We start from the raw sequence: 27,655 nt of genomic DNA on the forward strand, positions 1-27,655 counted from the left end.
CTTCTTTTATCCATGCATAAACCTGTACTGTGAGATTTGTAAGAAAGATCAGATAAATCAAAACATTTCCATATTTTAGGAAAAAAGTTTCTAAAAGTTATGTTTTGAGAAGTAGTGATACTAAAACATCCATTAAGCGCATCATAATTTTGAGATTAAGTGGAAGTTCAAAACCTAAGAGAAAAGGAATTAAGTGAATGAATCTGAAGAGGTAATATGAAATTAATCAATTTTTAAGCAGTTATAGACTTCACCTATCAAAAGTGATTGGTATTTCTCCAAATATCTGTTAATAAAGATGAAGCCAGTGATGAGGAATAAAAGTTATCAGTTCTTAATTTATGAGTATTAGATTAATTAAAACTGTTAAATTTACAAAAGGTATTATAAATGAAAATATGTTTCTCCATCTCAATGTGGACACCATGTTTAAAACCATATAAACTAGATATGGCTCATCAAATCTTCAGTGTGAATTGCTTTTCTTGGTCAATTTTTTTTTATTAAGTTGTTTAGTACTTAGAACTATCAGTGAATAAAAATAATTGCAGCAAGTTTTTATGAATGCTTGATGGGAATCTATAGTTCAGTTTTATATGTCTCTATTGAATGCAGTTCTATGTGTACATTCTCTCCTAAGCTATTAAAAATAGTAAATAAAAATTATTTTTAAACTTTCATAAATATTTTACCATGCCTATAGATGGGACATTAAAAGACATTTGTTGTTAGATTTTGATTTAATTTTCATCAATGTTTTGCTTGAATAATGAGGTTGTAACACATGGACAGTGCTATTGCAGTACTTTATATTATTGAAATACTAAAAGTTTGAGCTTGATGGTAGCCTTCGATTGTTTGTCTTTATGCACATATAAATGGTTTGGACATGTGAATGTGTCTTTTCCTCCTCTCATTCTAGTTGGACTGATCCAGAGGTTTCTTGTACTTCAGATTTACATACCCCTGGGACAAGACTTCTCCACTGAATTGCTGTAAGATATAAAGAACTTTTTTCAATGTTTTATATGTATGAGACATTTGATCAATTAAAGCAATACGAACAGTCATTAATTACAAGTGGCAGTTTTTGCATTAAAGGGCAGTGACTTATCAAGTTGACATGAAGTAATTAAATTAATCTAATCATATTTCTTAGATATCACTGTAGTCTGGCATTTCCCTGGGGGAAGAAAGCAAATTTAATCTGTTTTAAGAAAATATCAAAGGATTATGAATTTGGTAATAAGCAGACTATAACTTGAAGAAATAAATAATCCAAAGTTTTGAGATTTTTGGTTCAAATGGGGAACGTCGATGTTATGTTCTATGCTCTCTGCTATTTAAAACTATGTTTAATTTAAATTTGATAGAAATACTTTGCTTTAATGTTGCTCAGTTTAGAAATGTTGGTCCTTTCTGTTTATACCAGTTTATAGATGGCTTGGGATGTATTCATTTTAAATGACCTTTCTATAAACAGATTGTTTAGCAAAAATGAGAATATACAACTGTTACTCAGTTGTGCTATCTGTTGTCTGAGATAATTCGAGAATGAAGGTATTTGATTTGTACACTCATATAGAGTCGAATATTATGTAAGATTTAATTAATACAGGGTGGGGCAAATAGGATTACAGTTCATATGGAAAATAATACAATAATAAATAATACTATAAGAATAAGCTCTGTTTCATGTATTCACTGCTATAAATTTACTTTTGCTACTTCCTATAAATTTGTATATTTTAATTATAGCATTGTATTTAAAGTGTGCTATTTTCTAAATTTTTTCTTTTGTAATTAATAATTGTCCAAGGTCTGAGCTTACGCTTTTATTTTGCCAACTGGAATAAGTGGCTTTTCCTAATAATGAAGGTAATTTTGTACTAAAAAACAAAGGAGGGAGATTCTTTAATAAAATGGAAATCAGATAAATTTGAGGTAATTCTTTTCTCTTTATGTGAATTAGAATATTAACAATTTTTTCAGATGTTGATAAAATATGAATTTTAGCTAATAATATACAATCTTGTTTTCTTGATTGGTAAAGGATAGATGGAACAATTTGTACCTTTGTTTTGTTCAACTTTAATTTCACTGTTTTGTTCAACAGTGAATTTCTAAGGTTTCTATTATTATTTGTCTTGGTTACTAAGATTCTTTAAAATAGTTCTTACAGTGATAGGAACAAAATATTATGATGCTCTTAAGGATCCTTTTCTGGTTCTGTTGAAAGAACATTTTTAAGACTTTTTAAGAACATTTTAAACACATACTACTTGTACAAGAGAGTATCATATAAAGCTTTTTTTGAGTGTAGGGGAAATGGCTTCCTACCAAATGGAAGAAGGCGAATTATAAATAGATATATTTTAATGTATTTTTATTGATTTCAGAGAGGAACGGAGAAGGAGAGAGAGATAGAAACATCAATGATGAGAATCATTGATAAGCTGTCTCCTGCACACCCTACACTGGGGATCAAGCCTGCAGCTTGGACATGTGCCCTGACTGGGAATCGAACTGAGACTTCCTGGTTCATAGGTCAATGCTCAACCACTGAGCCACACCCCACACTGACTATTTTTAAGCTTATTAAGTACCTTGCATGGCAGTCCCATTCAGCCCTTCTTATTCTCCTGATCTCTACCATTTATACTTTGAGATTCTTCAGAAGCAGTGGAGGGGCACTGGTGGGTAGGTGGTCTTTTGATAAAAGGCATGCAAGACACTTGGCTGAAGTTTTTGCTGATGAGCACACTTTTTTAAATAATAAACTAAGCTTTAATTAGGTCCCCAAGCATTTGAATATACAATTCTAGCCTAAGTAATATATTGTTTTAACTAATCTTACCTAATAATAGACAAACATGTAAATTGACCATACCTCTGCTATGCCACCAGCCAATCAAAGTGAGTAGGCAAATTAACCTGCCAAAGATGGCTGTTAATTTGCATACACAGACACTGAGTGACCAGTGTGGATGCCTGCATCGCCACCATGGTGATGATGCAGGCATTCCACCCCACCCTGGTCTCTCAGGGCCTCTTGGCAGCATAGTAAGGCAGGGCCAGAGTGGAAAGGCAGTGCCAGCAGCCAAGGAAAGGAAGGCCCATTCTAGCACAAATTGTGCATTGGGCTTTTAATTTAATAATAACAAAACTTTAATTTCGAAGAAATTGGTAAGTATCTTAGGTTTATCGTAGTCCTAGCAAGAGAGCAGCTGTAAGCCTGACTACTCCTTTGTTACCCTGTTATTAATGCTGTTGGCCTGTGTAAGGATGGCCAAACATTTTCATAGGTATTGGGATTAAGGATTAAGGAAAAATGTCTTATAGATACAAGGTCAAAATTATTAAATAACATAGGGAAGACATTCTCTGTTCTGACATTGTGAATTTATCAGATTACAAGAAAATGTATTAACTTTGCATTTGCATTTGTTGCTAATAGGTAATAAAAATATTTTGCTGTTTAAGGAAGTAATGACAGAGACCATGTTTTTTACAAGGAAGGATATAGAATGAGTATAGTTTGTCTAACTATAGCATTTTTTCCTCTTAAAAGAAAGGACTTACTTTCAGCACCTTTAGTATTTTACTGTATTTCTGACAGCATACCCCAGGCTATTTTAAATAATACATTTCTCCCACAAGTTTAAAAAAGTCACACAGCAAAAAATTAGCTGGCTTCTAAAATTTTCCATTGTCAGAGTGGGGGAAACACTTTGTTTTACAAAGAAAAATTCACACATCAAGAGGTTTTCATAAGTGGAGTCTTGCCAGCTGGCTTATTAACTCAATAATAATTTCTCCGACATCTTCCTGTGGGTCTCATGTGCACTGGATAACTAAACTGCTCAGGGTGAGGTCATGCATTTGTGGGTTAGCAGATGCCTCAGAACCAGCAACAGTTCTGCTTGAGGAATCAGTCAGGCAACCAGTGATTGAGTTCCTGTTATTGTCAGGCAATGTGTTAGACATGGGGGAGTCAATATACTTTGAATCTGTATATTCCACTTCCCTTACTGCCACCCTCCTGGTCCTAAACCGCCATCACATCTCCCTTGACTTATTGTAAGAAAATCCCAGTGAGTTTCCCGGATTCTTCTCTCGTGCTTTTCCAATCTAGTCTCCATATTGCAGCTAGAGTGATCTTCCTTAATCACAAAAATCCCATTGTACTGAATATAAACTCCCAAATCCTTGATACTCCTATGTGCTCTGATAGCTCACCCCTCCCTTCTCATCTCATACCACTCTGCTCTGCAGTCATCATTTGCAGCCATGCTGGCTCCTTTCCAGCCACACTGGCTTTCCCTTTCTCACACCCTTCAGGTGAGGTCTCTTTTTAGGTCCTATCCACAAGTTCCACAAGTGATTTAATTCCCCCTTTCTTTGCCCAGCTGGAGTGGCTCAGTTGGTTGGAGCATTGTCAGAGCATCTCCGTTCAGGGCACTTGTGATCAATGTTTCTCACACACTCTCTCTTCCCCTTCCTTTCTCTAAGCATGTTCTCCAATGATGACTTTTTTAAATCCCCATTTCTTTGCTTTGCCTACTCTTACTCAGTCTTCTCATCACAGCTTTGTGTCCCTTCCTCAGAGAGAGAGAGAGAGAGAGAGAGAGAGAGAGAGAGAGAGAGAGAGAGAGAGAGAGAGAGAGAGAGAGAGAGATCTTACTTGATTTCCTTTAACTAAATGAGTTCCATCTCTTAATGCTCTTTTCTAACACCTGACTCTTTTCCTTTATTACGACAATACCAGTTTGTAATTATATTTTTACTTGATTATCTGTCTTTTTTAGTAGACTTTGAGTTCCGTGAGGACTGGGACCCTGTATGTCTACCCATCATACTAGTTCAGCACCTAACAATGCCCCGCCTAGAAGCTCTCAAATCTGGATGAGTGAACTGGAGGGGACTGATAGAAATAGATAAACAGGACCCAGTATAGTTTGCTCTTAGATTGAAAGATTGGTTGAAAGCCTATTTAAATACATCTTGATAAGTGTTATGATGACATAAAAGCAAGACCTATGGGGAACATGTACAGTATTAGGTAGAAGTAAGCGCATGGGCTGGGAACTAGACAGATCCAATGTCAAATTCTTCTTTATCTCTGTAGGACTTGGGGAAAATTATTTAACTCACCTTAACCATGAGATGAGAGTAATAATGCCTACCTCACAGAAATGTCATAAGAATTCAATGAGAAAATTTATATAAAATACAATGGCTAACATTTGTTAAGCACTTACTAGATACTGGCCTTTGCTCTAAGTACTTTAATTGCTTATTTCAATTAATCTTTAAAACAAGCCTGCATGGTAATGTTAATTATTGCATCTATTTTACCATTGAGGAAACTGCAATCCAGAAAGGTTAAGGAATCTGCTACAGATTATAGACCTACTCACTAAGCTCTTAGAGCCAGAATTCAAACTTGTAGTCTACATCTATAGTATATTTTAACTTAGCCAAAAAACTTCAAAGTGATAATGTAGTCTAAATCTAGAACCTGTGCTCTATACCGCTATAAGTAGGTACATATCTAGTAAATATAGTTTATTTGAGTTTTGGTATGAGATGAAATTGCTAAGCCTTCTGCATCTTCTCTAGGGGCGGCTCATAATACAGTATTATCTCTAGAGTTCCAGGAAGGAAAGGTCTTCATTCTGATCCTGTTTCTGTCTTTACCCTTTTCAGAAAAGTGCCTGAGAATTAAAGGAAGAATTTTACCCAAATCTTTTTTGTTTTAGTACTTTGCATCTCAGATGTGGCAATACTCATATTATACTTTCTTTTTTAAATGAAAGCTAAAAATCAACTTTACTTCTCTGTTGATTCTTTATTTTTGTTCATACCGAGATCATTATTATTTTTTAACATCTAAAAAATAATAGCATTCAGAATCTTGCACCTGTGGGTAAGGTGCTTTCAGAGCTTAATAACCATTACATTTTGCATGTAGAGCCAAGGGAACACTGTTCTAACACTTAATATCCGCAGCAGTACAGTAACAGAATTCCCTTGTATTTCTCTCTTTTGGCGTCAACATACAAAAGAAAATCCCCTCCCTGCTTTATACAAATAAACCTTATGTTTTGATTTGCTTATTTCTTAGTATTAGTTGCAATTTTCATTTCCAAAGTATTTTAGAATACCGGTGCCTCACTGTTTGACCTGAAGTTAAATGATTCAATAAACAACAACTTATTAAGAATTCTTCCATTTTGTGGTCCCTTCATACTGCAGCATCGTGGCAGTGGGAGCCAGCAGCTCCCCTGTGTGGGCTGATAGGTGTTACAGAGCCTGGAGGCAGACATCTGGTGCACGGGAGGAGCTCATGAACCAGAGCTCTTGGAAAGGAACCAACTGCATCTTAAAATAGAAATCCATTTTGCTAAATTTGATAGTGCCAATCATACTAAGGGGCTTTGGTCTGTTACAGTTTTTGACAGGAATTGTATTCACTTTACGGAATATTGTTGATCTGCATTAATTCCTTTTTTCTATCCTTATTTTGTCCTGATCTTGGTGAATTGTGAGATTTGTAAGTTTAATGCCTCTAAGAGAATTGACATTATTTTTCTCAGTTTTACTCAGCTCAACCAGTGCTTTTTTTGACATCTGGGATAAACACACTATCAAAGCCAATGGTGGGCATCATGAATTATTTGGAGAGGTTGGGAGCCCTCACCTGTGGATTCTAGGGGATATTTTTACCAAAAGGATTCATAGCTGTTTGGAGTACTACTTGCATTTGAAATCTGATAAAGGAAATTCTTTAAAAAAAAAAAAAAAAAAGACCCCCTAAAAGGGTCACTAGTCCTTACAAATTTTAACTGATGCTTTGTGATCTCTTTATATATTGCAATATTTTGAATTTGAAGTACATCTGAGTGGAGTGTAATGATTTTAACCTAAAATTCAATCTAGGATTTAATATGCTTATTCCAGTTTTTGTTTCATCTTTTTGCTCTGTCCCCTAGTAATATGCCTTTGGGCCAGTCACTTAAATTCTGTCTCAATTGCCTCTTCAGTAAATGGTAATGTGATCTTTTTTGTTTTTCAAGTTTTAATTGCCAGAATTACTTGGTGATATTAGGTTTTTCCTAAGAAATTTTAGGAGGTTTAGATTTTTGTGGATTTCTCAGAGCTTTTCCCCCCATTTCTATAAAATAGAAAATTGAAACATAGCTATCCTACAAAAGTAAGTTTTAGCATTAAGGTAATTTAATGGAAGTTACTCTTCATTTTTTTGTATTTATACTAGTGAGTTAGACAAAGAAGTCAGGAGAGAAACTTAATAGAAGTTTCAGGTTCTTCTGTCCTGTTGAATTCTGCTCCTACGGTTCCTTCTTCGGTGATGTTGGAGACAGTAGACTCCTTTGAAACTTTAAACCAAGTAAAATGAATATGGCCTCACAGCTGCCACCCCATTCTTTTCACCTGTCACTAGTCTCCTTCAGCCACTTTTAAGCTAGCTACCAGAGTTGAGAAAACACCTCAATTTGATATCTTTAGGTCAGAATGACATTGGTGAGAGCTTTTGAGGTTGTTTACATTTAACCAAGCACAGCTCTTCCTGTGGAAAATTTACTTTATCTTTCTTTTTCATTTTGATGCCTTCCTTTGAAGAAAATAATGGTTGTTATGTAGCTCTTAAATTACTTATTTTTTTAGAAAGTGTTATCTAAGTGAAATGTATTATATTATCCAGTGAAATCATTTGCCACTGAGTGAATACATTTCTAAACAATGTGTATAGAACTAAGTGAAAGTGGCCAGTGGTTGCTCTTTTTTAAGCTAGAAATATTATATACTAAAGTGATAATGACATTGCAAGTTTCATTAGCATTTTGAATGCATTTCATGGCGAATTCCAACTTCTATTTTTTCTTTTTAAAATCATCAGTATTTAAATCTCAGTATTTTAATTATATCTAATTAATGCTCTTGCATAATCAGTATATTTTGTTACATGCATTAGCAAAAAGCACTTTATATGCTTTGCATACTGACTTTAATAATATATTAAATTTGCATGTCTTAAAATAGGTTTTATGTGGAAGTTTTAGATAACACATGTGGTCGTATATAAACCAGATGCAATATTCTTTATTAAATAAATGTTCTTTGAGAAATCCTTTCTTCCTTGTTTTTATTTTGTTTATTTTACTTTTGTAAATTGTTTTTAAAAAGTCTTTAGATAACCTTAATACATGTTGAGAACTAAAATAAAATACTAGCAAAAGAAAAATTGCACATACAGAAATATTTGAAAGTGTTCTCACTCTGTAAAATTATAATAAAAGGCCATGCATTTGTTAATCACTGTACAGTTCAATAATTGCCTTAAACATTATCAAGTCAGGGTCCTATGACAGGTTGGATGGTAAGCCTAGGAGTAATTGGCTCTGCCATGTGTTAGCTTGAAGATCCTGGGCAAGTTGATGAACTGTCCGTGTGTCACAGGTTCCTCTGTGTAACAGGGATGGTATTTACACCTATTTATTATTGAATAATTACGGGGATTAAATTGGATACTGCCAAGTAGTTACTGTACGCAAATATTATTTTTTTACATTCCTAAATATAGATAGGAATGCAGAGATATTTAATTGTGCTTCTGAAACATTTTGAGACAATTTGAACATATCTCTTTCCCTGTGAAATATTCATGGTACTCATCCCTGAAGAGAGATGGTAAAACAGCTTATCCTTGAGAGCCTGCAGGGTCTCTGTCTGGAAGGAGGTGCATTGTTTGAGTATGAATGCTAACAACTTATTTAAAAGACAACTATAGGAATTACTGGCCTCTTAATCCTGGTATGAAGGGAGTTACAGGTGACCAGGCCAAGGGTGGAATCTCAGATAGAGGAATGTTCATTTGTGAAGAAACAGGACCTAGCAAAATAGATAAAGCAGATGGACTTCCAACGATCTATAATAATAAAAACATAATATGCTAATTAGTCTGGATGACCTTCCAGACAAAGCTGGGGCTGTGAGGGAAGCCTGGGTCCCAGGAGCCAGAGGGAAGCCAGAGAAAGGAAGGCCTACTCTTGCAGGAATTTTGTCCATCAGGCCTCTAGTGTAGTAGACCATAAAAAACAGGTCTGTGTGTTTCCCATTGCGCATGTGCTTCACTAACAGGGATTGAAGATATCTCACAGCCAATCCGATCTTCCAAATGCTCTCCCTTCTTTGCTATGGCAGAATTGGGAGGATATGTTTCTTTAATGCCATTGATATCTCGCTCACTTTTTATTGTCAGGAGAAATGTTTCCTCTGGTTTGGTTCTTCTTCCCTCTCACTGTACATTACTTTTATTCTGGCAGTTAATTATTTTAAGTATACAAAATAAGAATAATTTTTAACATCTACAAAATAGGTTAAAATATGAATGTTATGGGACCTATATAATCCTCATTATAAAATTTATAATCATTTAGGGCATTTTCATTAATGGAACATTATAGATCTATTTAATATTGATGAATAATTGCTAGTTAGCTATGACAATATACCATGGAGGTTTGTGCAGCCATTTAGCTTTGATTATGTTGGCCAGTAATAAATATAAAGAGAAGCTCCTATGGGGAGGGCTGGTATCTCTAACATTCCTGATTTTTGTAATTTTTTTCATAAATTGTGGAATTTCATACTTGGATGTATAAATATTATAGAACCTTTATTTGAACACACAGAAATGACTGGTGGAATGAAATATATGTAGTAAATCACAAGTATATCTTATAGTAGCATTTATATATACCTAAGTCTGTTATGACATTTATCCATAGGCTAGAGGCCTTGGCCATGAAATTCATGCATGGATAGGGTATGTAGGCCTGGCAGTGATCAGGGCCGCTCTGTGGGGCGACCCACAGGGAGATGGAGGTCCCCTGCTGGCACCTACATTGGCTGGCCTCGGGCCTGTGGGGTAGGGGCAGCTCTGCTTTGAGCGTTGTCCCCTGCTGGTCAGTGCACGTCACAGCGGCAGTTGTTCTGCCATTCATCCCACCGTTAGGTCGATGTGCATATTAGGCTTTTATTGTATAGGGTAGTCTGTTATTTATGTATCTTCACAACCATCTCTTTATCCTAACTAGACCACGAGATCTTCAGAGGCCCATGCATTTGAACCCTGATGAGGCTGTCATTGACTTGAATTTCTAAACTCCATTTGCTAAAAGACATTACTCAGATGTTATAGTAGGCAGCAGCAGAGTTCATTGGACTTCAGGTTGTTTACGGAGACATAACCTAGCCGCTGACACAGACCACACGATCTATAAATGTTCATTTCCTTCTTTCAGCAGTTTCTAATTCCTTGCATTGTTAAGACTCCTTGAAGTCAGTTTCAGTTTTTGGTATTTGCAGGAAGAAGTCAAGATATGGGTGATTTAAAATTGGTAACTTGGTGATATTTACATTTAGAATTTCTATTCATAGTAATGAAGTTTTGAAGCTGGCTAGAAAGAACATTTAAGATTATCTAATCTGTTGGTTTTTATATAATCCTGAGTCACTTCTGTTACTTTGAACAGAACAGGCCCTCCTCCCTTTTTCCCATCTTAAATGCATTTGAGGATGAACACCTTTATGTGATCTATATGAACAGAGGATATTATTGCTCCCTCAAAAGGTTGAAATTCTCTAATACAGTTCAACCTTCTTTTAAAACCTGAATAATAATACATAATTAAATAAAGCAGGCATTGCGGACTTCAACTGCATTTAAGTTCTCTGTTGCAAGGAACTATTAACACCTGTTTTTCACTTTTGAAATCATCAGTATCAGTTTTAGATTTTAGTCTTAGGCAGCCTAGGTCCATGGGGAAAAAAACACACACACACATCAGATTCGCTGCAACCCGAGCTTCTTCATCCTAATGTCCCACGAAGTTGTTGTTTACGGGGCACCATAGGCTTTCTGGATGTGATCTGATACCTCTCCCTCCAATTCTTATTCCACTCCAACCCCTTCCATAAATACCCTGACTCTTACGCCTTTGGCTATAGTTTTCATCCAAACCAATTTCATCTTTCTACCTTTTGAAATTCTAATCATTCCCTAAGGTCAAACTCAAATGCATATGCTTACAAATCCTCCCCCTGTCCTCTAGTTGCTGTAAGATTCTCCTCGGTGTTTCCATACTTGTTTACATGATTACTTTGAGGGTAAGGATGTCTTATTCATCATTGTAATTCTCACAGCACTTAGAAGAATTCTGTGTACATGGAGAGTCCTCAAGAATACTTGAATTGTACTGAAATCTGCTGATATATTGTCAGAGTGGTTCTTTGTTTAGAAAAAGAAAAAACAAGAAACAAGATGAGCAAAGAACAGGTGAACAGGATTAGGAAAGCATCCAGCTTTTCTTTCATCAATCCATAGTTCCTGGAAAACTAGTGTCTGAGCCCTAAGTTAACCTTTTATTTTCCCTACTGAGTATAAATTGCATTTCTCTTAGCCACACCTCTTGGCAGATGGTATCTGTTTCAGAGAACAAGAAAAGGCAAAACTTAGGTGAGGAGAAATAAAGTCTCATTAATTTCTCACAATGGTGATGTGAAGGTATATGCAAGGAAATGTTTTCAAGACTGGACTAAAGCTAAGAAACACCACCCTTAGCTCTTAGATGAAAACTGATTATAAGCCCATACTAGAACTCCCAAAGAACTTTAATTAAAACCAAGTATTTTGCCCTTTTTTATTGGAGCTTATTAGTGATCTTACATTTTATCTCTATTTCATACTTAACTATTACAATAAACTGTTTTAAACTATATCAGTGATCTGAAATTCTCACTCTAGTTGGTATTGGTTGCATTTGTTGGTAGTAAATAGGAACAGCTGTTACTAGGTGTACCAGTTAATTGGATTTTTTTTTCAATAGATGGAGTTACATATATGTTGATAGATATACGATTTAATATCTTTGCTATTTTGTTGTACTAACAACAAGCTTCAAAACTTCTGCTGAATACTTCAGGAAGCTTATGGTGAACATGCTTCATCTCAAGATACTTGTGAACCCTGGTTTAAACACTTTAAAAGTGATGATTCATTGTGAAAGACAAAGAACATCCAGGTCAACCGGAAAAGTTTGAAGACCAACAATTACAAGTATTATTGGATGAAGATGCATGTCCAACTCAAAAACAACTTGCAGAAAGATTAAACATTGCTCATCAAACAATTTCTGATCATGTACAAGCAGTGGGGAAGATGATTTTAAAGGAAGGAAAATGGGTGCCACATCAACTAAATGAAAAGCAAATGGAAAACCGAAAGTAATCAGTAAAAAGTTGCTTCAACTGCATGAAAGAAAGTCTTTTTTTGCATCGAATTGTGACTGGCAAAAAATGGATTTATTTTGAGAATTCCAAATGCATAAAATCATGGGTTGATCCAGGTCAACCATCAACATATACTGCAAGGCCAAATCGCTTCTGAAAGAAGACAATGCTCTGCGTTTGGTGGGATCAGGATGGTGTAGTGTATGAAGAGCTTCTAAAATCAAGTGTAACTGTTAATACTGATCACTACTGACAACAAATAATCAATTTGAACCATGCTTTGATAGTAAAATGACCAGAATGGGCCAGAAGACACAGCAAAATAATTTTGCTTCATGATGATGCACCATCATACACTTCAAAACCAGTTAAAGACACATTAACTCTTGTCCTAGTTTTTACACTTAATTTATCTGAAATCCTAATGTTTTCTCAGTGGTACTATATAAACTGTCTTTAATCAGGGTAGGCTCTGCTTTGTGCATTCACTCAAGGTCTAAGCCACAGTTCTCCAGTACTTTTCTGGCTAAATAGTAACTAAAACTAGTTGTGTTTATTGAACATCTACAACATGTTAGGCTCGTACTGTACTGTACTTGCCAGGGTTGCTAAAGTGGTTTACACCAATTTCATATATTTTTGCCTCATATTACTTGAGAGCTGCAGGTGAACCATAGCTCTGCTTTAGCTATAGTTAGATTCTGTGTCAGTTCTGTGTCATCGCATTTCAGAACTTGGCTCGAACATACATGCCCTATCCAGGACATGCTATTCTTCAGGCAAGGGAAGAACAAGAGTGTGAGTAGAACCACACAATTGAATTTAAAGTTTCTCCTCAGATATGTATGGTATATGTCACTCTACTTACATCCATTGGCCAATGCAAGTCAGTTGACTAAGTCTACAGTCAATGGGACAGGGATGTATAAACCTCCTGCACAAAAGAGGGTAGTAAATGATTGTGAACACTGGTAACATACACCACCACATACACATTATCTCAGTTATCATAGCACTCTTAAATGTGTAAATCATCACCATTGTATAATTTATCAATTTAATAATTATGTATTCAACACCTACTATGTCGTAGACACTACACTATTAAATTAATACCATCACTATCCTATCATGTATTTTGACAATATGGGCTTATTTTATATAAAGGTTGTGATTCCTGGGTGTGCTCATGCTTTCTTTCTTATACGAAAGCAGTTCTCAATTTTTTTGGTCTCAGAACCCTTTTATACTCTTAAAATGTATAGAAGGCCCCAAAGATCTTTTGTGTATTAGGGTGGATCTGTCAATAGATCTACCCCAATTACCATATAGAAATTAAAACTTACTTAAAATATAGTTATTATTTTGAAATAGTAACCCCATTACATGGTAGCATAATAACTCTAAACTGTAACATAAAATATCTTTATTTTCCAAAACAAACGAAAAAAATGGCAAAGAGTGCCATTGTTTTTACGTTGTTGCAAATCTCTTTAGTATCTGGCTAAATAGAAGACAGGTGCTTTCTCATATCTGCCTTCATATCCAATCTCTTGTGATATAATATATCATGTCACCTCTGGAAAACTCCAGTGTATACTTGTGAGAAAATGGGGTGAAAATGATAAATAATATCTTAACTTTGTTCTGAAAATCGTTTTGACCTGAGAACCCTTTAAAGGGTCTTGAAAAACCTTAAGAGTCCCAAACCACCCTTTGAATACCAAGGGTCCTTACCACACTTTGAGAACTGCTATTCTAAAGTATATCTGAAGCAAATACATGGCATCCTCACTGAGTGCATTTTCCCAGAGTGTCACTTTCTGTTATTCTATTTTATAAGTTAGGTAACTTTATTTAGTCAGGCTAATGTGCTGTAATAGACAATCTCCAAATCTCAGGGGCTTAACACAGTAAATGTTCATTTCTTAAACAAAGCACAATCTATTGTAAATCAGTGGTAGAGAACCATGCTCTTTCCATCTTCCATCTAAGCCTTGAAGGCCTGTGCTGGATTCTGTGCATCTGTTCAGCAAAACAAGACAAGAAAGAGCCCTGAGAATCACATGGGAGGATATTTGAGATCAAATTCCTCTGGCCAGAACTCATATACTGCCCATTACAGCATTGGAGCCTGGGAAATGTAATTTGGCTCTATGTTCAAAAGGAAACAGCAGAGTTTGGCTGAGACAAATGATCTTCTACAAGAAAAATCAACTAAGTTTCTAATAAACAAGTTAAAAGAAAACTTTATGATTTATTATTTGCTTTTTTTGCCCTGGTGAAACATAGCACACAGTGCAAACAAGTAAAGCCTTGTACTTTGATAAATGTTTTGGGACATGCAATCTAAAATCAATTTTTAAATATTTTTAATTTTTTATTTTGAAATAATTTCAAACTTAAAAGTTGCAAAAATAGCACAAATAACTGTCATAAACCTTTTACCCAAATTCAGTAGTTAACATTCTGGCACATTTGCTTTTACTTTTTTTTCTCATGTATACATATGTGGATATGTACATATACATTTCCAAAAAAAGCTATGAGAATAAGTTGCAAACTTCATACCCCTTTACTAAATACTTTAGTATGTTATCTACTAAGAACAAAAACACTCCATTACATAGCCATGGTACAATTTTTAAAATCAGGACATTCAACATTGAAACAACACTATTATCTATAGTATAGATCTAATGTCCTTTGTAGCAATTAAGTTTTGGGTCTAGGATTACATTTTGCACTTAGTTTTCATGTGTCTTTAGTCTCTTATTAATTTGGAATAGTTTCTCAGCCTTACTATGCCTTTCCTATTATGCATTATTTTATAGAATGCCTCTTGATTGAGTTTGTCTGATATTTTCCTTACTAGATTTAGGTTCTATGTTTCTGGCAGAAATAGTATGAAAGAGATGTTGTGTCCTCATTGCATTTTATCAGGAGGCACATAATGTCAATATGTTCTCTTATAGGATCACTTGGTTGAGGTGATTCCTGCCAGGTTAAGTTACTATTTTTCTCTTTAAAATTAATAAGTTATTTCTAGGGAACATACCTTGATAGTGTCAATATCTTGGTTTCATCAAGTTTTTATTTACTAGTTTAGCATGATAATTCTGGCCTAAACCAATTTTTACTATAATGGTTGCAAAAGAGAGTGGTTTGTAAGGTTATTTACTAATTACATATGTAAGAAACAAGTGTAGAAGACATTTGACAATTCTCTGCCTAGCATATTTTGCCGGCATTTTTTCTCTTCCTAAAATTACCTCCTCCTGCCTAATGGTGCCTGTGTACTTCTAGTAAAACTGATCACAACATAGTTTCTGGTATGGTTTGATTGATAGGTCAACCAGCACAAGCCATTTAGCCGCATTTATTCTTTTAGGAGTGGGAATCTGAGCTACTCTGGTCCAATCAGAGTGTTTGGGATGCTGCACTAAAGCTCTGCATCCATATGGCTCCCATCCTGTGACCCTGAGGATAAAGCTGACCCAGGTGGCAGAAGGGGAGAAATAGAAGAAAGGAATTGGGTCATTGATAACTGTTTTGAGCTAAGTCATTCGACCCTGAAGTCTATGCTACTTCCATAGTTTCCATGTATTAAGTGAGCTAGCCTGAGTTGGGCTTCCTGTTAACTTTTGACATTGAGAAACTAAAATTCCTGGTAACAGATAAATAGTAATAGCTATTACCATTTTTATCCGATATTTTTTAAATGGTAAGAATGATATATGTGTAAAACATTTTCAACACCCAACAAGAAGAAATGAGTATAAGGGTTCTTGGTTTTCTTTCCATCTAAGCAGAGGCTACTAAGGAAGGTTAAAGAATTGGCAGTACATATCGCGTATGCCCAAACGCACACCAGCTCATTTTCAGTAATAAAGTTGTTCAGGTTGTCACGACAGGCTACTGATTTGGACTGATTTTAGTTAACCAAATCAACCCAAGTGAATGAAAACACAGTGTGGCCATCAGATGCACGGATGTTGGGAAGCCCAAGGACAGTAGGCCAGCTGGGTGTGGAAGCTAGCACTAGAAAACCTTAAGTGCCCAGTCTTTCATCTCAGCTTTTTCTGTTTCTGCTTCATTTCCAGCTCCACCGGGCAATTTCAAAGTACCTAGGCAAATAATATGATTGAGTTAGGGTCAGGCATACATTCCTGTTCAGTTCAGTTGTGCTCATTCATAGATAAGTAGTTTCAGAAGGGCCAACCTTGAAGGTTCAGGGACTTCAGGGCTTGATTCAGACTCCAGCGTTGGTTACTAGAGAAACAGTTTTGCCACAGCCAGCTCAAGGCACAATCAGGAAACAATGGCCTGTGATGCCTTTCTTCTGTCCCAGGACTCCTGCCCCTCATTGTTAGCCTGTTTCTCTCATTGAATTCTTGCTAAGATGCTCACTAATACAATCCTAAGGTTTAGGTTGTAATAATTCCCAGGAAGTTTTTTTAATTTACTAAGGCAGTGTTTTACACAGCAGCATCAACAATCTGGGAATTGGTTAGAACTGGAAATTCCAGGGCCGGAGTGCAGGAAGAGAAAGTGGCGGCAGGGCCCAGCAGCTCCTATTTTAACTAGCCCGCTGTGTGATACTGGCACTGGAGTTTGAAAGCCACTGCTTTCGGGATTCCTGAAGACGCACAGGTGGCCAGAACCAGGCGCTTCTGGTGTTTGTTTCAGCTGCACACGTTGGTACTGCTCGAATGTGGAGACATGGTCAAGTTGCCTCACCCAGTGCTTCAAAAAAGACCCCTAATCTCTCGCCTCTAAAGAGTAGAAGAGACTTCAACAACCAAAGGTTACTATCCCCAGCTCCAGAGCCTCCAGTTTAACCCCAAGAGACCATCTATATCCAGCATTTCTTGGACATTTTTCTGCCTATGTGCAGAAGTCTCCTCTTCCTTCCCCACCTCCATCCGCTTTCTTCTCTTTCTGGTCCTTTTTTCCTCCCTTTCCCTCCATCTGGTTTCTTCTCTATCTAGCTTCTCCAACCCCCTCTTTCCCTAGCTTCTCTTTGCGTTCTCTTTCCTCTTCCCCTTTCTTTACTCTTGCCCTTTGTCTTCTACTTATTCCTTTCTTCTTTTTCCTTCTTCCTTCTCCTTCTCATTTCTTGTAATTCTCCACCAGCTGCTCCTCTTTTTTCCTCCCACTTTTCCTGGTAGGGATAAACTTACTCAAGATGAGAAGGTGAAGGCCTGAGGAAGTGGTAAATGTCATTTCTATAGTCCTGGTTGCTATCCACACACATCCTTAGACACCCAAGTATTTTAATATGTTAACTTTATCCAGAGTCTGAGGAAGACCTTGACCTTATGCTCTTCAGCTCTCAGTCCCCTCAGCCTCCCAGCTCACCCCCTCCCTGACCCCAGGCATGATCTCCCACTGTCCTGTGCTAGTGAGTGTAGTTAGCTGTGGGGTGGAGGGTAGATATTGAGGAGCCCTGATTTTTAGCATTTTCTAATTTCTATGGTGTAATGGCCACTTTCAAGCTACCGGCCCGACCTCACTGAATGAGGAACTGGGAACTGATGCTCACAGTGGACTCTCACCAACCAATGGAACCTGTTCATCACACATTAAGCAGGGCCTCACCAGCTGTGGTCCATATGCAGTACTACTGCCTTCCCTCATTAGTGCATATGTTTGGGGGTTAACCACTAATGAGTGAATTACTATAATTTGAAACACAAGATGTTTGTTCACTTCTTAACAGACTCATTTCTTAGGACAGACATTGGGATCATTAAAAACAGCAGTTTATAATTGCTACAACACTACCTTTTGGTTTGATTCAATAAAATTCAGCTTTAAATACTGCCAAATTGCAGCCCTTTCAATGATTTGTAAACCCTTTTACATGTGAGTCTGAGCTCAATCAAAATATCACTATAAATTGACAACACTTTGGGATCATAGATATAATAAAGCTTCAGTTAATATTCAGTTAAAATGTATAATATCATCCAGTCTCCCTATCTTTTTTATTTGCATTCTACAGTCTCTCTGGTGGATTTTTATTATTTTTAAGTAGCTTCACATTATATTTTATGATACATTTCCTGCAACAGTTTTGCATACAGATGGAAATGTTGGGAATTTAGTTTAAGGCTGATCTTATTTTTTTTATTATTCTGTTATGTGATTGATCTGGTCAGTGAACAAGAAATTCTTCGAGGCCATCCATCACTCCAGGCAGCAGCTGAGCTAAACCTTCTAACTCACTGCTTCCAGTCAGTCATGCAAGATTCGGGTTATAAATATTGAATGTGCAAACAACTGTTTAAATTAGCTGTCCTGTCTGTTTTATGCTATTTCAGTAGAAAAGCAAGCTGATATATCGTTTAGTGGAAAGAAGTAGGAGACAGTGAATTTAGTATTATCCTTTCATACGTCATTGAATTCATACTGTTGGCAAATATTTAAAATAGTTAGATCAAATTAATTCTTGATCCCTTAAGTGAAATTAGAAGTAAGGCAACTGAGCATATAATTTATGTAGCTTTTTTGTGGTTTTATATTCAGCGGTAGCAAGACTGTTAATAATTATAAATGTAGCCATCTGTCATAAATATAGTAGCCAATTGTAAATGCTTAGTTCTGTGAATTTTGTTACCTCTTTGCAATAACAAATAGCTTAATATTTAGAAAATATTTGGGCAGGAAGGAAAGTAGCAACTGGTTTATCCTGTCATTCCTGGTAAGCATCTAGACTATTGAACATGTGCAGGTGTTTGTTCTTCTGCTACTTGGATTTGTTTTCACTGGTGTTGATATACCCAATAGATAAAATGCCAACCATTTGTAGTGACTCCTAGGAGCCATTTGGTATGTAATCAATTTAGGTAAAGTTCCAAAATTACTATCTGTGTTTTAAGTTGACTCCCAAAATTATATTATGCCAGGAACCTCCTTTCAAGTAGAAGATGTATTGAAGCCTATATTTTTACTAACACAAATGAACTGTTTACCAAAGAGAAAATTGTCTACCTTATAGGTATGCAAAGTATTCAGCAGCATGTGTCTCTTAGCAGTTGGAGTGCAACCTAACAGAAAAGTTGGGCAATGTTTTATGTTTCTTTTTGTGCCAAACACTGCTCATTGCTTATCCATTTTTCTCTTCTTGCTTTAGCAGAATTTTAGTGAGAGTAGCAGTGAGCTCAGCTAAAGAGACACACCTTCCTAGACTCCCTTGTAGCTGGAGATGGTCACATGTCCTAGTTCTGGCCAATGAAATGCAAGTGGCATTTGCTTGATAGTACCACTTAGCAAAGCTTTTTAGGAGGAACAGACTCGTAGAGCTCACTTTTTCTTTATCCCTATGTCATTTGTCACTTTGTTCTTTACTTGTTTTTTGCCTAAACTATTAATATGATGCATGGAGGGACACACACCTTTTGAGACTGAGAGGTCTGGCTTGGCTATAGCCTAGATGCCAGATCTTTAGGCCGCTGGAGAGTTCTCTGTTCTCAGTCTTGCCTGTGGCCTTTTGTGCTTTGGGAGATCTTTTTCTCCCTGCTGCCTGACAGTCCGTAAAGTCTTGAATTTTTTGGGAAGGTCTCTCCCATCTCCTGGTTGCCCCTAGCCTGAGGTACTTGAAATCCCAGAGTGCTTAGGTGAATTTCTCTCTACTTCCCAGTCCCTTCCTCTGCATTCCATATACCACCCGTAGGACTCCGTGAAGACTCCTGGGAAAAGTTGGCTAGGACAGGCTTGCTTTGGGTGAGGCCTCTCAGAATTCTGAGCCCTCGTTCAGCCAACATGCAGCTGTGAAAAGACAGACTGTTTTCTCTAACCCACCTCCATGGCACACTCTTTATCTTCCTTCTTTCCTGCAGAAATAAGAACAGCCATGGGTCTCCCCTTTGCTATGAAGGGCTCATTCATTCACTCTGGAATTTAGCTCATTTAGGTCTTTTTGCATCCTCAGCTCTCTAATAGGTTTTTAAAAATAATGATTTTGAAGTTTATCAGGTTTGTTTTGGTTGTTGGGATGAGAGTAAAAGTACTTTGCCATTTTCTGTATCCTAACCTCCATCCATCCATCCATCCATTCCTGGTGTGTGTGTGTGTGTGTGTGTGTGTGTGTGTGTGTGTGTGTGTGTATGTGTGTGTGTGTGTAATGTAAGGATATTTTTAAAATATGGTGTCTTGGGTATCATTTCCCTTTCTGTACATCCCCAAATTACCAAAAAGCATTTTCCTATGCCTGTCACATGTTTCAGCTTTCCTAATGAAATAAGAGATTCTTTTTACCGAGAACCATATTTGTTTTACCTATTTCAGTGTGTCTATGTTATTTTGCAAATGAGGATTTACTAATTCATATTGTCTTTTAGGCTTCATCAAATCTAGAAATGAGACTAATCAATGTTTAAATTTTATTTGTCCACAAATAATGTAGTTTCTAATGACCACAAAGAAGATTAAGTATCAGATGATGAAAGCATTTAATTACATTAGTACATTGAAATAAAAGCTAATGATGGATAGTTCTATGACAGAAAAGAGTGGTAGTATGTTAAACATGGTCTTATCAGTATTATTTCATATCCGTTGAGTGCATCTGCAGTGGTTAAAGTGATGTGAAGTGATTGAATACCATCCTGAAGTTTAATTGGTTTACAAATTACATGAAAGCAAAATTTGAAAGTTATGAGAGCAAAATTCATACATTTTAGTTTGTATTAGTCTCTCAAGAGAGTGGTATTTATCACAGAACATAGTGTTGTGTAAAATGTCTTTGTATTGATGAGCTTTTTTTCTTTTCTTTTTTCAAAAGAAACTGCTCCAAGATTCTATGGCTTAAAAGTATTATATATTGTTTTTGAGCATCTGTGAGGTGGGTTGAAGTCGGCTGATCTTGGCTGGGCTTGCCTGGGCAGCTGTACTTGAAACCATTCCAGACAGTTGGCCTGGACGTATCCCTTTTGTACTATAGCAGAAGGACCCTATCCTCTCCCAGCAGGAGATAGATTAGTAGTGGGTTGGCCAAGTACCACATGACACACACACTTAAGCCCAGTGGAGAGCACACACTGAGTCTAAAACAGGAAGATCTTCCTGTACAATGTGTCAAGTTCAGCACAGGCTATGAGGACTCTCATTATTTCTTGGTAAGGAAGTGTTCCAGGCCCAAGGCCAATTCTTAGGCAGCTGAGAAAGGGTTGAAAGACTGTACACCGTGAATCTGCCTTCCCTAGTAGATACATTTCACTAAGAGAACATAGTGGGTCTGTTAAGAGAGGCTCTTCTCTTTTAGCTTAAATATAAGCAAGTTTGAAAAGAGCCCTTAGTCATTGGGGGCAATGAAAAGGAAATTAGAAAACCTTCATTGAACTATATTTTGTTTTAATTATAGGCTCCTGTGCTTTCATCCTGAGGTTAGTTTCACAACTTCCCTGAAGTGCTGTGCGGTGGTGAAATTAGGATTGACCAATTTTACCATCATCAGGCATAGCCTTTTACTTACATACATCGATTGCTCCATTTTCATATCATGTCTGCAAAATAGAAGCAGATGTTTTCAGACTTTGCCCCAGTAAAATAAGTTTCATCTGTCTGTGCCTAGATTCATTATCATCACAAACACTGTGTCTCTGATATTCTTAACTTGATCTTTTATGGGGATACCTGTGGATTGTTTTGGCATGTATATGACTATTGGTTAAGAAGGCAAATATAACCCAACTATAAAAGCAGTCAATAGCTGGCTGTTCTAAAAGATATCTAACTTCCTAAGTATTAATTTTGTGTCTTAATCTCTTAAATAGATTATATTACATAATATCTGTAAATATCAACAAGTTTCTGACTAATAGATCTATGTAGCAAATCTTCACTTCCTTCTCTCCTATTCAGAACTTCTGTAGAATGGTGATACCTGGTTTCCCATGTCTACACATTCTCTCTGCTGGAGAGAGAGATGGGGGGGGGGGGGGGGGAATGGCAAAGTCGGTTATTATAATTCATAAAATGAATATTTACTTTCAGGTGATTAGAATCTTATCTATAGTACTAGAGGCCTGGTCCATGAAATTTATGCACAGGTGGGCGTGTCCCTCAGCCCAGCCTGTGCCCTCTTGCAAGCTGGGACCCGTCAGGTAGGACCCCTAGGCCTGGCTGGTGATCAGAGCCTATGGGGCTTTCCTTCCCCCAGTTGCTGGCAACTGGCTCTACCCCCACTGCTACCACTGCTTTGCCATCTATGTAGCACAGCAACACCCTCCCCCCCCCACTTCCCGCCACGGTCACCTCCCTCTGTGGGTGAGAGGCATAGAGTGTGATTGCTTGGCTGGCCAGGGCTTCCAGATTGACCGCCCCTCAGAGGGAGGCCCCACCCACCTGCCACAGCACAGCAGCCAGATGGCCTGGGCCTCCCTCTGTGGGGCAATCAATGGTGGGACTCTGAGATCAATGGCTTCCTAGAAGGAGGCCCCGCCCACCCACCGCAGCACCCCCAGCTCTGTAACTTGGACCTCCCTCTTTGGGGCAATTAATCATGGAGCCCCCTCCACATTGATTGCCCCACAGAGGGTGGCCTGAGCCTCCCTCTACAGGGCGATCCTGGGGCGATAGTGGGCTGATAGTGGGGTCCCCCCCACCAATCGCCTTGGCTGGCCTGGTGCCAGTGCCTGTCATAGAGTGGTCATGCAGACAGTTGATCTGCTGTCTGGTCGTTCGTTCGATTTGCATATTACGCTTTTATTATTATAGATTTTGTTATTCTTAAACCTCTCTTTGTACTACATTTTTAGTGTGATTGATCGGTGCATTTTTTGTCCCCTCTGAGCCCTGGTACCTTTTGAAATGCTTATAAAATAGGTCTTTTAATTCATCATATAACCACAAGAAAAAACACAGGATTTTCCTTCAGTGGTCTTATAGCTTTGTCAGTAACCAAGACCTTGTGCAAGTGATTTTATTTTCTAAGAGCCCCGGTTTATTTTTGTGTAAAAGGAGAAAATGCCTACTTAATGTATTCATTTTTATAAGAAAATGCTTTTTAAACTGTACAAATATTAGTTCTTATTGTAAGGAGGTCATAAGCACTCTTTTTTATGTAAACTTTAAGGAACAGCCCAGCCTCTTGAGTAAGGGAGAAAGGTAAAGAAAAATAGAACCAATCCCAATTAATAACAATCCCAAGATTATTGATTTGGCATCCTTCACTACACCTGATCACACCAAGCTTATCAGATTTGTGGCTGAGAGTAGGAATAATAGAATGTAAGAATAAAAGTTCTTTCTGTGGTATTAATTTGTAAGTAACTGTATCATCTTTTTTTCCTTATTGTGACGTCCAGGATACACATCAGTATTTCTTATAATCAAAATTGTAGGATGATCAATGACCTTAATGCATAAATTACTAATTATGCTCTTGGCATTTTTAATGAGAGTTTAATTAACAGTCAACAATGCCTATCCCATGATAGTTTCTCAATAAAATTTATTGAATGAGTGAATGATTTCACATTTGACAAAAATACTTCCACCAGCTTTTCTTGCTTAAAACCATTTTAATTATATGTAAAGTACATTGTTAGGAAACGTTAATTTTTCTCAATGACTTTTGTATGGAAATTGGAAATGTGACCTCTGGGTGGGAAGCTGATGTTTATTCAGCACGTGTGTGTGTGTGTGTGTGTGTGTGTGTGTGTGTGTGTGAGAGAGAGAGAGAGAGAGAGAGAGAGAGAGAGAGAGAGAGAGAGAGAGAGAGAGAAAGATATGCTCATGTTAGCATATTCTCAGCCACTCAGGAATAAGGAGGTATTTATACTTTTTGTAGATGAAGGGACTGAGGTCCTAAGAATATCTTCTCAAGACTTCTCAGCAGATTAACAGAAACTGGGACTCCAGCTCAATTCTGTCAAGTTCTGACAATCCATGCACTCTTAACTTCATTATTCTCCCTCCTAGACAAATGGTTAAGATGGTGGCCAATCGAATGGCATTTTAGTACACTGCGGGTGTTTTTTAATGCCAGGTTAGTTTTATTTAGTAGGTAACTTTGTATTTAGACAGTTCTTTGCTTTGGAATCCTTTCTTTCTCTCCAGCCACACTGATTGGCAGAAGCCTGGGGAACCTCTGACTACTGTGAGATAGTGAGGTTAGGTGCTTCCTCTTCCTCCCGAGCCCCCTCATCTCCAATATTGCCTGGCTGCTTCTCTGCACTTGAGAGATTAGAAAAGATTTTCTCCTTCAATGACCAAACCCCTGAAGCACCAGGTTACACCCTTTTTCTCTTGTGGTGTGCCTTTCTGTCCATCTGATGGTCATGTAGAGGCAATATTCTGGGCCTGTGTCTTTACAGTAATTTAAAGAATCTTGGAGTAGGAAGTGTCCAGATTCAGTACATCAATTATAATTTATCATGCTGTGTTAATTATTTTAACAGTGATTTAAATTTTTCTGGTTCTCCTTTCCTTCCTTCTGTTTCTACTCAGCAGGCTTCAGCCCTTTGAATTTACTATTTTTTTCTGACTCTTATTTCTTTAAGATTTAATTTTTAAGCCTCTTGGAATTAAGAAACTAGGTGAGTTCTTTTCACTCTTTAATTTAAATCCAGATTTCTCTGTTTTTTCATCATCAACTTTACAACTTTCTTAATGGGTGATGTCCTTTTATAGCTGAGTTTCTAGTCAGTGCCCTCAATTCTATTTCAAAATAATGGTATTTTTCATGTATTACATTTCATTGAAGGTCCAACTCAGTTGATGCTTTTTGAACTCTGCCCCAGCAGTATGGGTCATCATGTGAGGAGAGCTGAGTTTATATACCACCCCTGGCCTTGCTTTCTGTGGAATCCTACTTGTCTAATTCCTTGCCGAGGCCACCATGCCCTCTCCCCACAGATAGGCCACCAGGCATTGTTATTGAGAAAGTTACCTGTTGGTCCTTGCTGTGTCAGGAAGGGCAAAAGGTGAAATAAAGCATGTGGGCATTTGCAATCCTATGTGATCAGACCTGTTCACCTTCAAAGCTAGGGGTTTGGCGTGTATCCTTAAGAGAACTTATTGGCCCTCAGGTTTAGTTCTCCAAACTCAGGGCCGGGCAGCCCTTCCACCTCATACTTGGTTCACTTATTGGTCATATTTCTTCCATGGTGAGATGAGCTTCACAAAGGTGAACACCATGTTTCATGACCCTTCTGCATTTCCCTACAATGCCTGTGAGCTTGGGGACATCCTTAAGGCTGCCAGAGAGAACATGCAGAGATGAATTAGGAACAGTCCCTGTCTTTGGGCAGCACCTGTCTAGGAGCACAGACTGCCTCTGTTCTAAAACAGGGATGTTATGGCTGCATCACTGAATCAAGGATTCCAATTTAAGGAGAGAGCAGTGTGTGAAGTGGTAAGTGTGTGCTCTAGATAGAGCCACATTGCCTGGTTTATGCCCTGCCTCTCTACTTACTGTTTGTTAAAACTTTGAACTTCAGCTTTCGCATCTGTAGGGTGGGGATAATAATAGTACTTATTTCACAGGTTATTGTGAGGATTAAATGTTAGTGTAAGTGGGCACATAATATTTTCATAAATATTAGGTATTATAAATAACAAGTAACACATATGAAAGCACGTAGAATTGCCTAGAACAGTGGTCAGCAGACTCATTAGTCAACAGAGCGGCAACTCGCGAGCCGCAGTTTGCTGATCACTGGTAGAACAATGCTACTCAAAGTGGCTATCTTCAGTGAGATGAGGAACTTATGTCATGATGTAAATCAACACTCACTTCTTTGAAAAGCTCTTGTTTGGGGGGGGGGGGGGGAATTTTGCTTGGTGATAAAGCTGATTTACATCCAGGCTCTGGCTGCTTCTCTTCTTTATAGACAGTAACAAACAGCTCACAGACCACACCTTTTGTTTCCCTAGCCTAGGTAATATATATAATCAGTAAATTTGTTACATGTTTTTGCCTGAAAAATCTTTCTTCTTAAGGTGTCTTATTAAGGTAAGTAAATAAATTTCTTACTTAATGAATTTTATAGATTTGAAGTCCCTTGTTTATCACAACTTATATGTATGTTATACTTATTTATAGTCTTTCTGTATCTTCAGAGTTATGGATAGGGTAAATCACAGCCATTTGGTGGGTAAAACTGTGACTGTTTTTACAATAGTGTGTAGATAAAGGCAGCCGTGTGGGCCATTTGTGAAGTCTAAAATGAGTTTTTCCAGGTAGCAGGAAGACAGAGTGATAGCCTCATTTTTTTTTCTCATTATGTTAGCATTTATTTATAAAATATAAAACTAAGCACAGTTAATACAGGCGAGATTTTTTTATGTAAATAAATATGTTTGGAAACCATGCCTGTTGTTTACCAAAAAATTCAAGTATGGTATTGTTACCTAGAAAGGAATTGATATTATGTTAGTACTTTATTTATTTATTTTTTTCCGAGAAAAATCTCATGGGCACAGATAACAGCATGGTGATTGCCATCAGGAATTTAGGGTATGGGAAGAGGAAGGTGCAGAAGGTAGAAGAAGATAAAGAATAAATGGTGCTGGAAGGAGACTTGACTTCGGGTGATGAACACAGAATATAGTGTGCAGATGATGTGTGGTGGAATTGTGCACCTGAAACCTGTATAAATTTGTTAACCAGTTTCACCCCAATAAATTCAATAAAAAGGAAAATAACACATTCACACTCACAAAATACTTTTTTTTTTTTTTTTAGTTTCATTTATACCAAAGCAATTTAACATGAAATTCATCATTCTGTTAGTCTGGTTTCTCCAGAAAAAAATGGAACTAATAATACATATTATAAAGACTTACATATTTTATATATTACATATTATATCCTATGTAATAAAAGCCTAATATACAAATAGAACAAACGGCAGAATAACTGGTCGCTATGACATGCACTGACCACCAGGGGGTAGACACTCAATGTGTCAGAGCTTCCCCTAGTCTGCAGGCTGCAGACTAGCCAAGGCAAGTGCCTGCAGGAGCCCCCAGATCACCCCACTAGTTGCCCTGCAGAGGAAGGCAACCAGCAGTGGTGGCTGGGTTGGGGCCAGCAAGCAGGTGGCACCAGGTGCCAGCAGAGGCCCCCTGAATGCCCTGCTGGTCACCCAACAGATTGGCCCTGATCGCTGGCCAGGCTTAGGGACCCTACCCATGCATGAATTTCATGTACTGGGCCTCTAGTTATATATAAAAAGAGATTTATTATAAGGACTTGGCTCATACATTAGGGAAGCTGAGAAGTCCCACCAGATGCAGTCAGCAAGCTGGAGGCCAGGAGAGCCCATGATGTGGCTCTAGTCTGAACCCCAAATCTTGAGAACCAGGGGATGGTATAAGCTCCAGTCAG

General features: G+C 37.5%; 1 protein-coding gene across 5 annotated transcripts in view; it reads left to right on the forward strand.

The window, feature by feature from the left end:
* CFAP20DC (CFAP20 domain containing) overlaps window positions 1-27,655 on the forward strand; it is a 207,228-nt gene that overhangs the window by 13,166 nt on the left and 166,407 nt on the right. For all 5 annotated transcript variants that reach the window (XM_036430673.2, XM_036430678.2, XM_036430677.2 and 2 more), the window contains exon 4: window positions 923-995. In XM_036430673.2, coding sequence (XP_036286566.1) covers window positions 923-995 — 73 coding nt within the window. The remainder of the gene's footprint in view (window positions 1-922; window positions 996-27,655) is intronic.

Source organism: Pipistrellus kuhlii, unplaced genomic scaffold, assembly GCF_014108245.1.
Source record: "Pipistrellus kuhlii isolate mPipKuh1 unplaced genomic scaffold, mPipKuh1.p scaffold_m20_p_11, whole genome shotgun sequence".
Lineage (NCBI taxonomy): Eukaryota > Metazoa > Chordata > Mammalia > Chiroptera > Vespertilionidae > Pipistrellus > Pipistrellus kuhlii.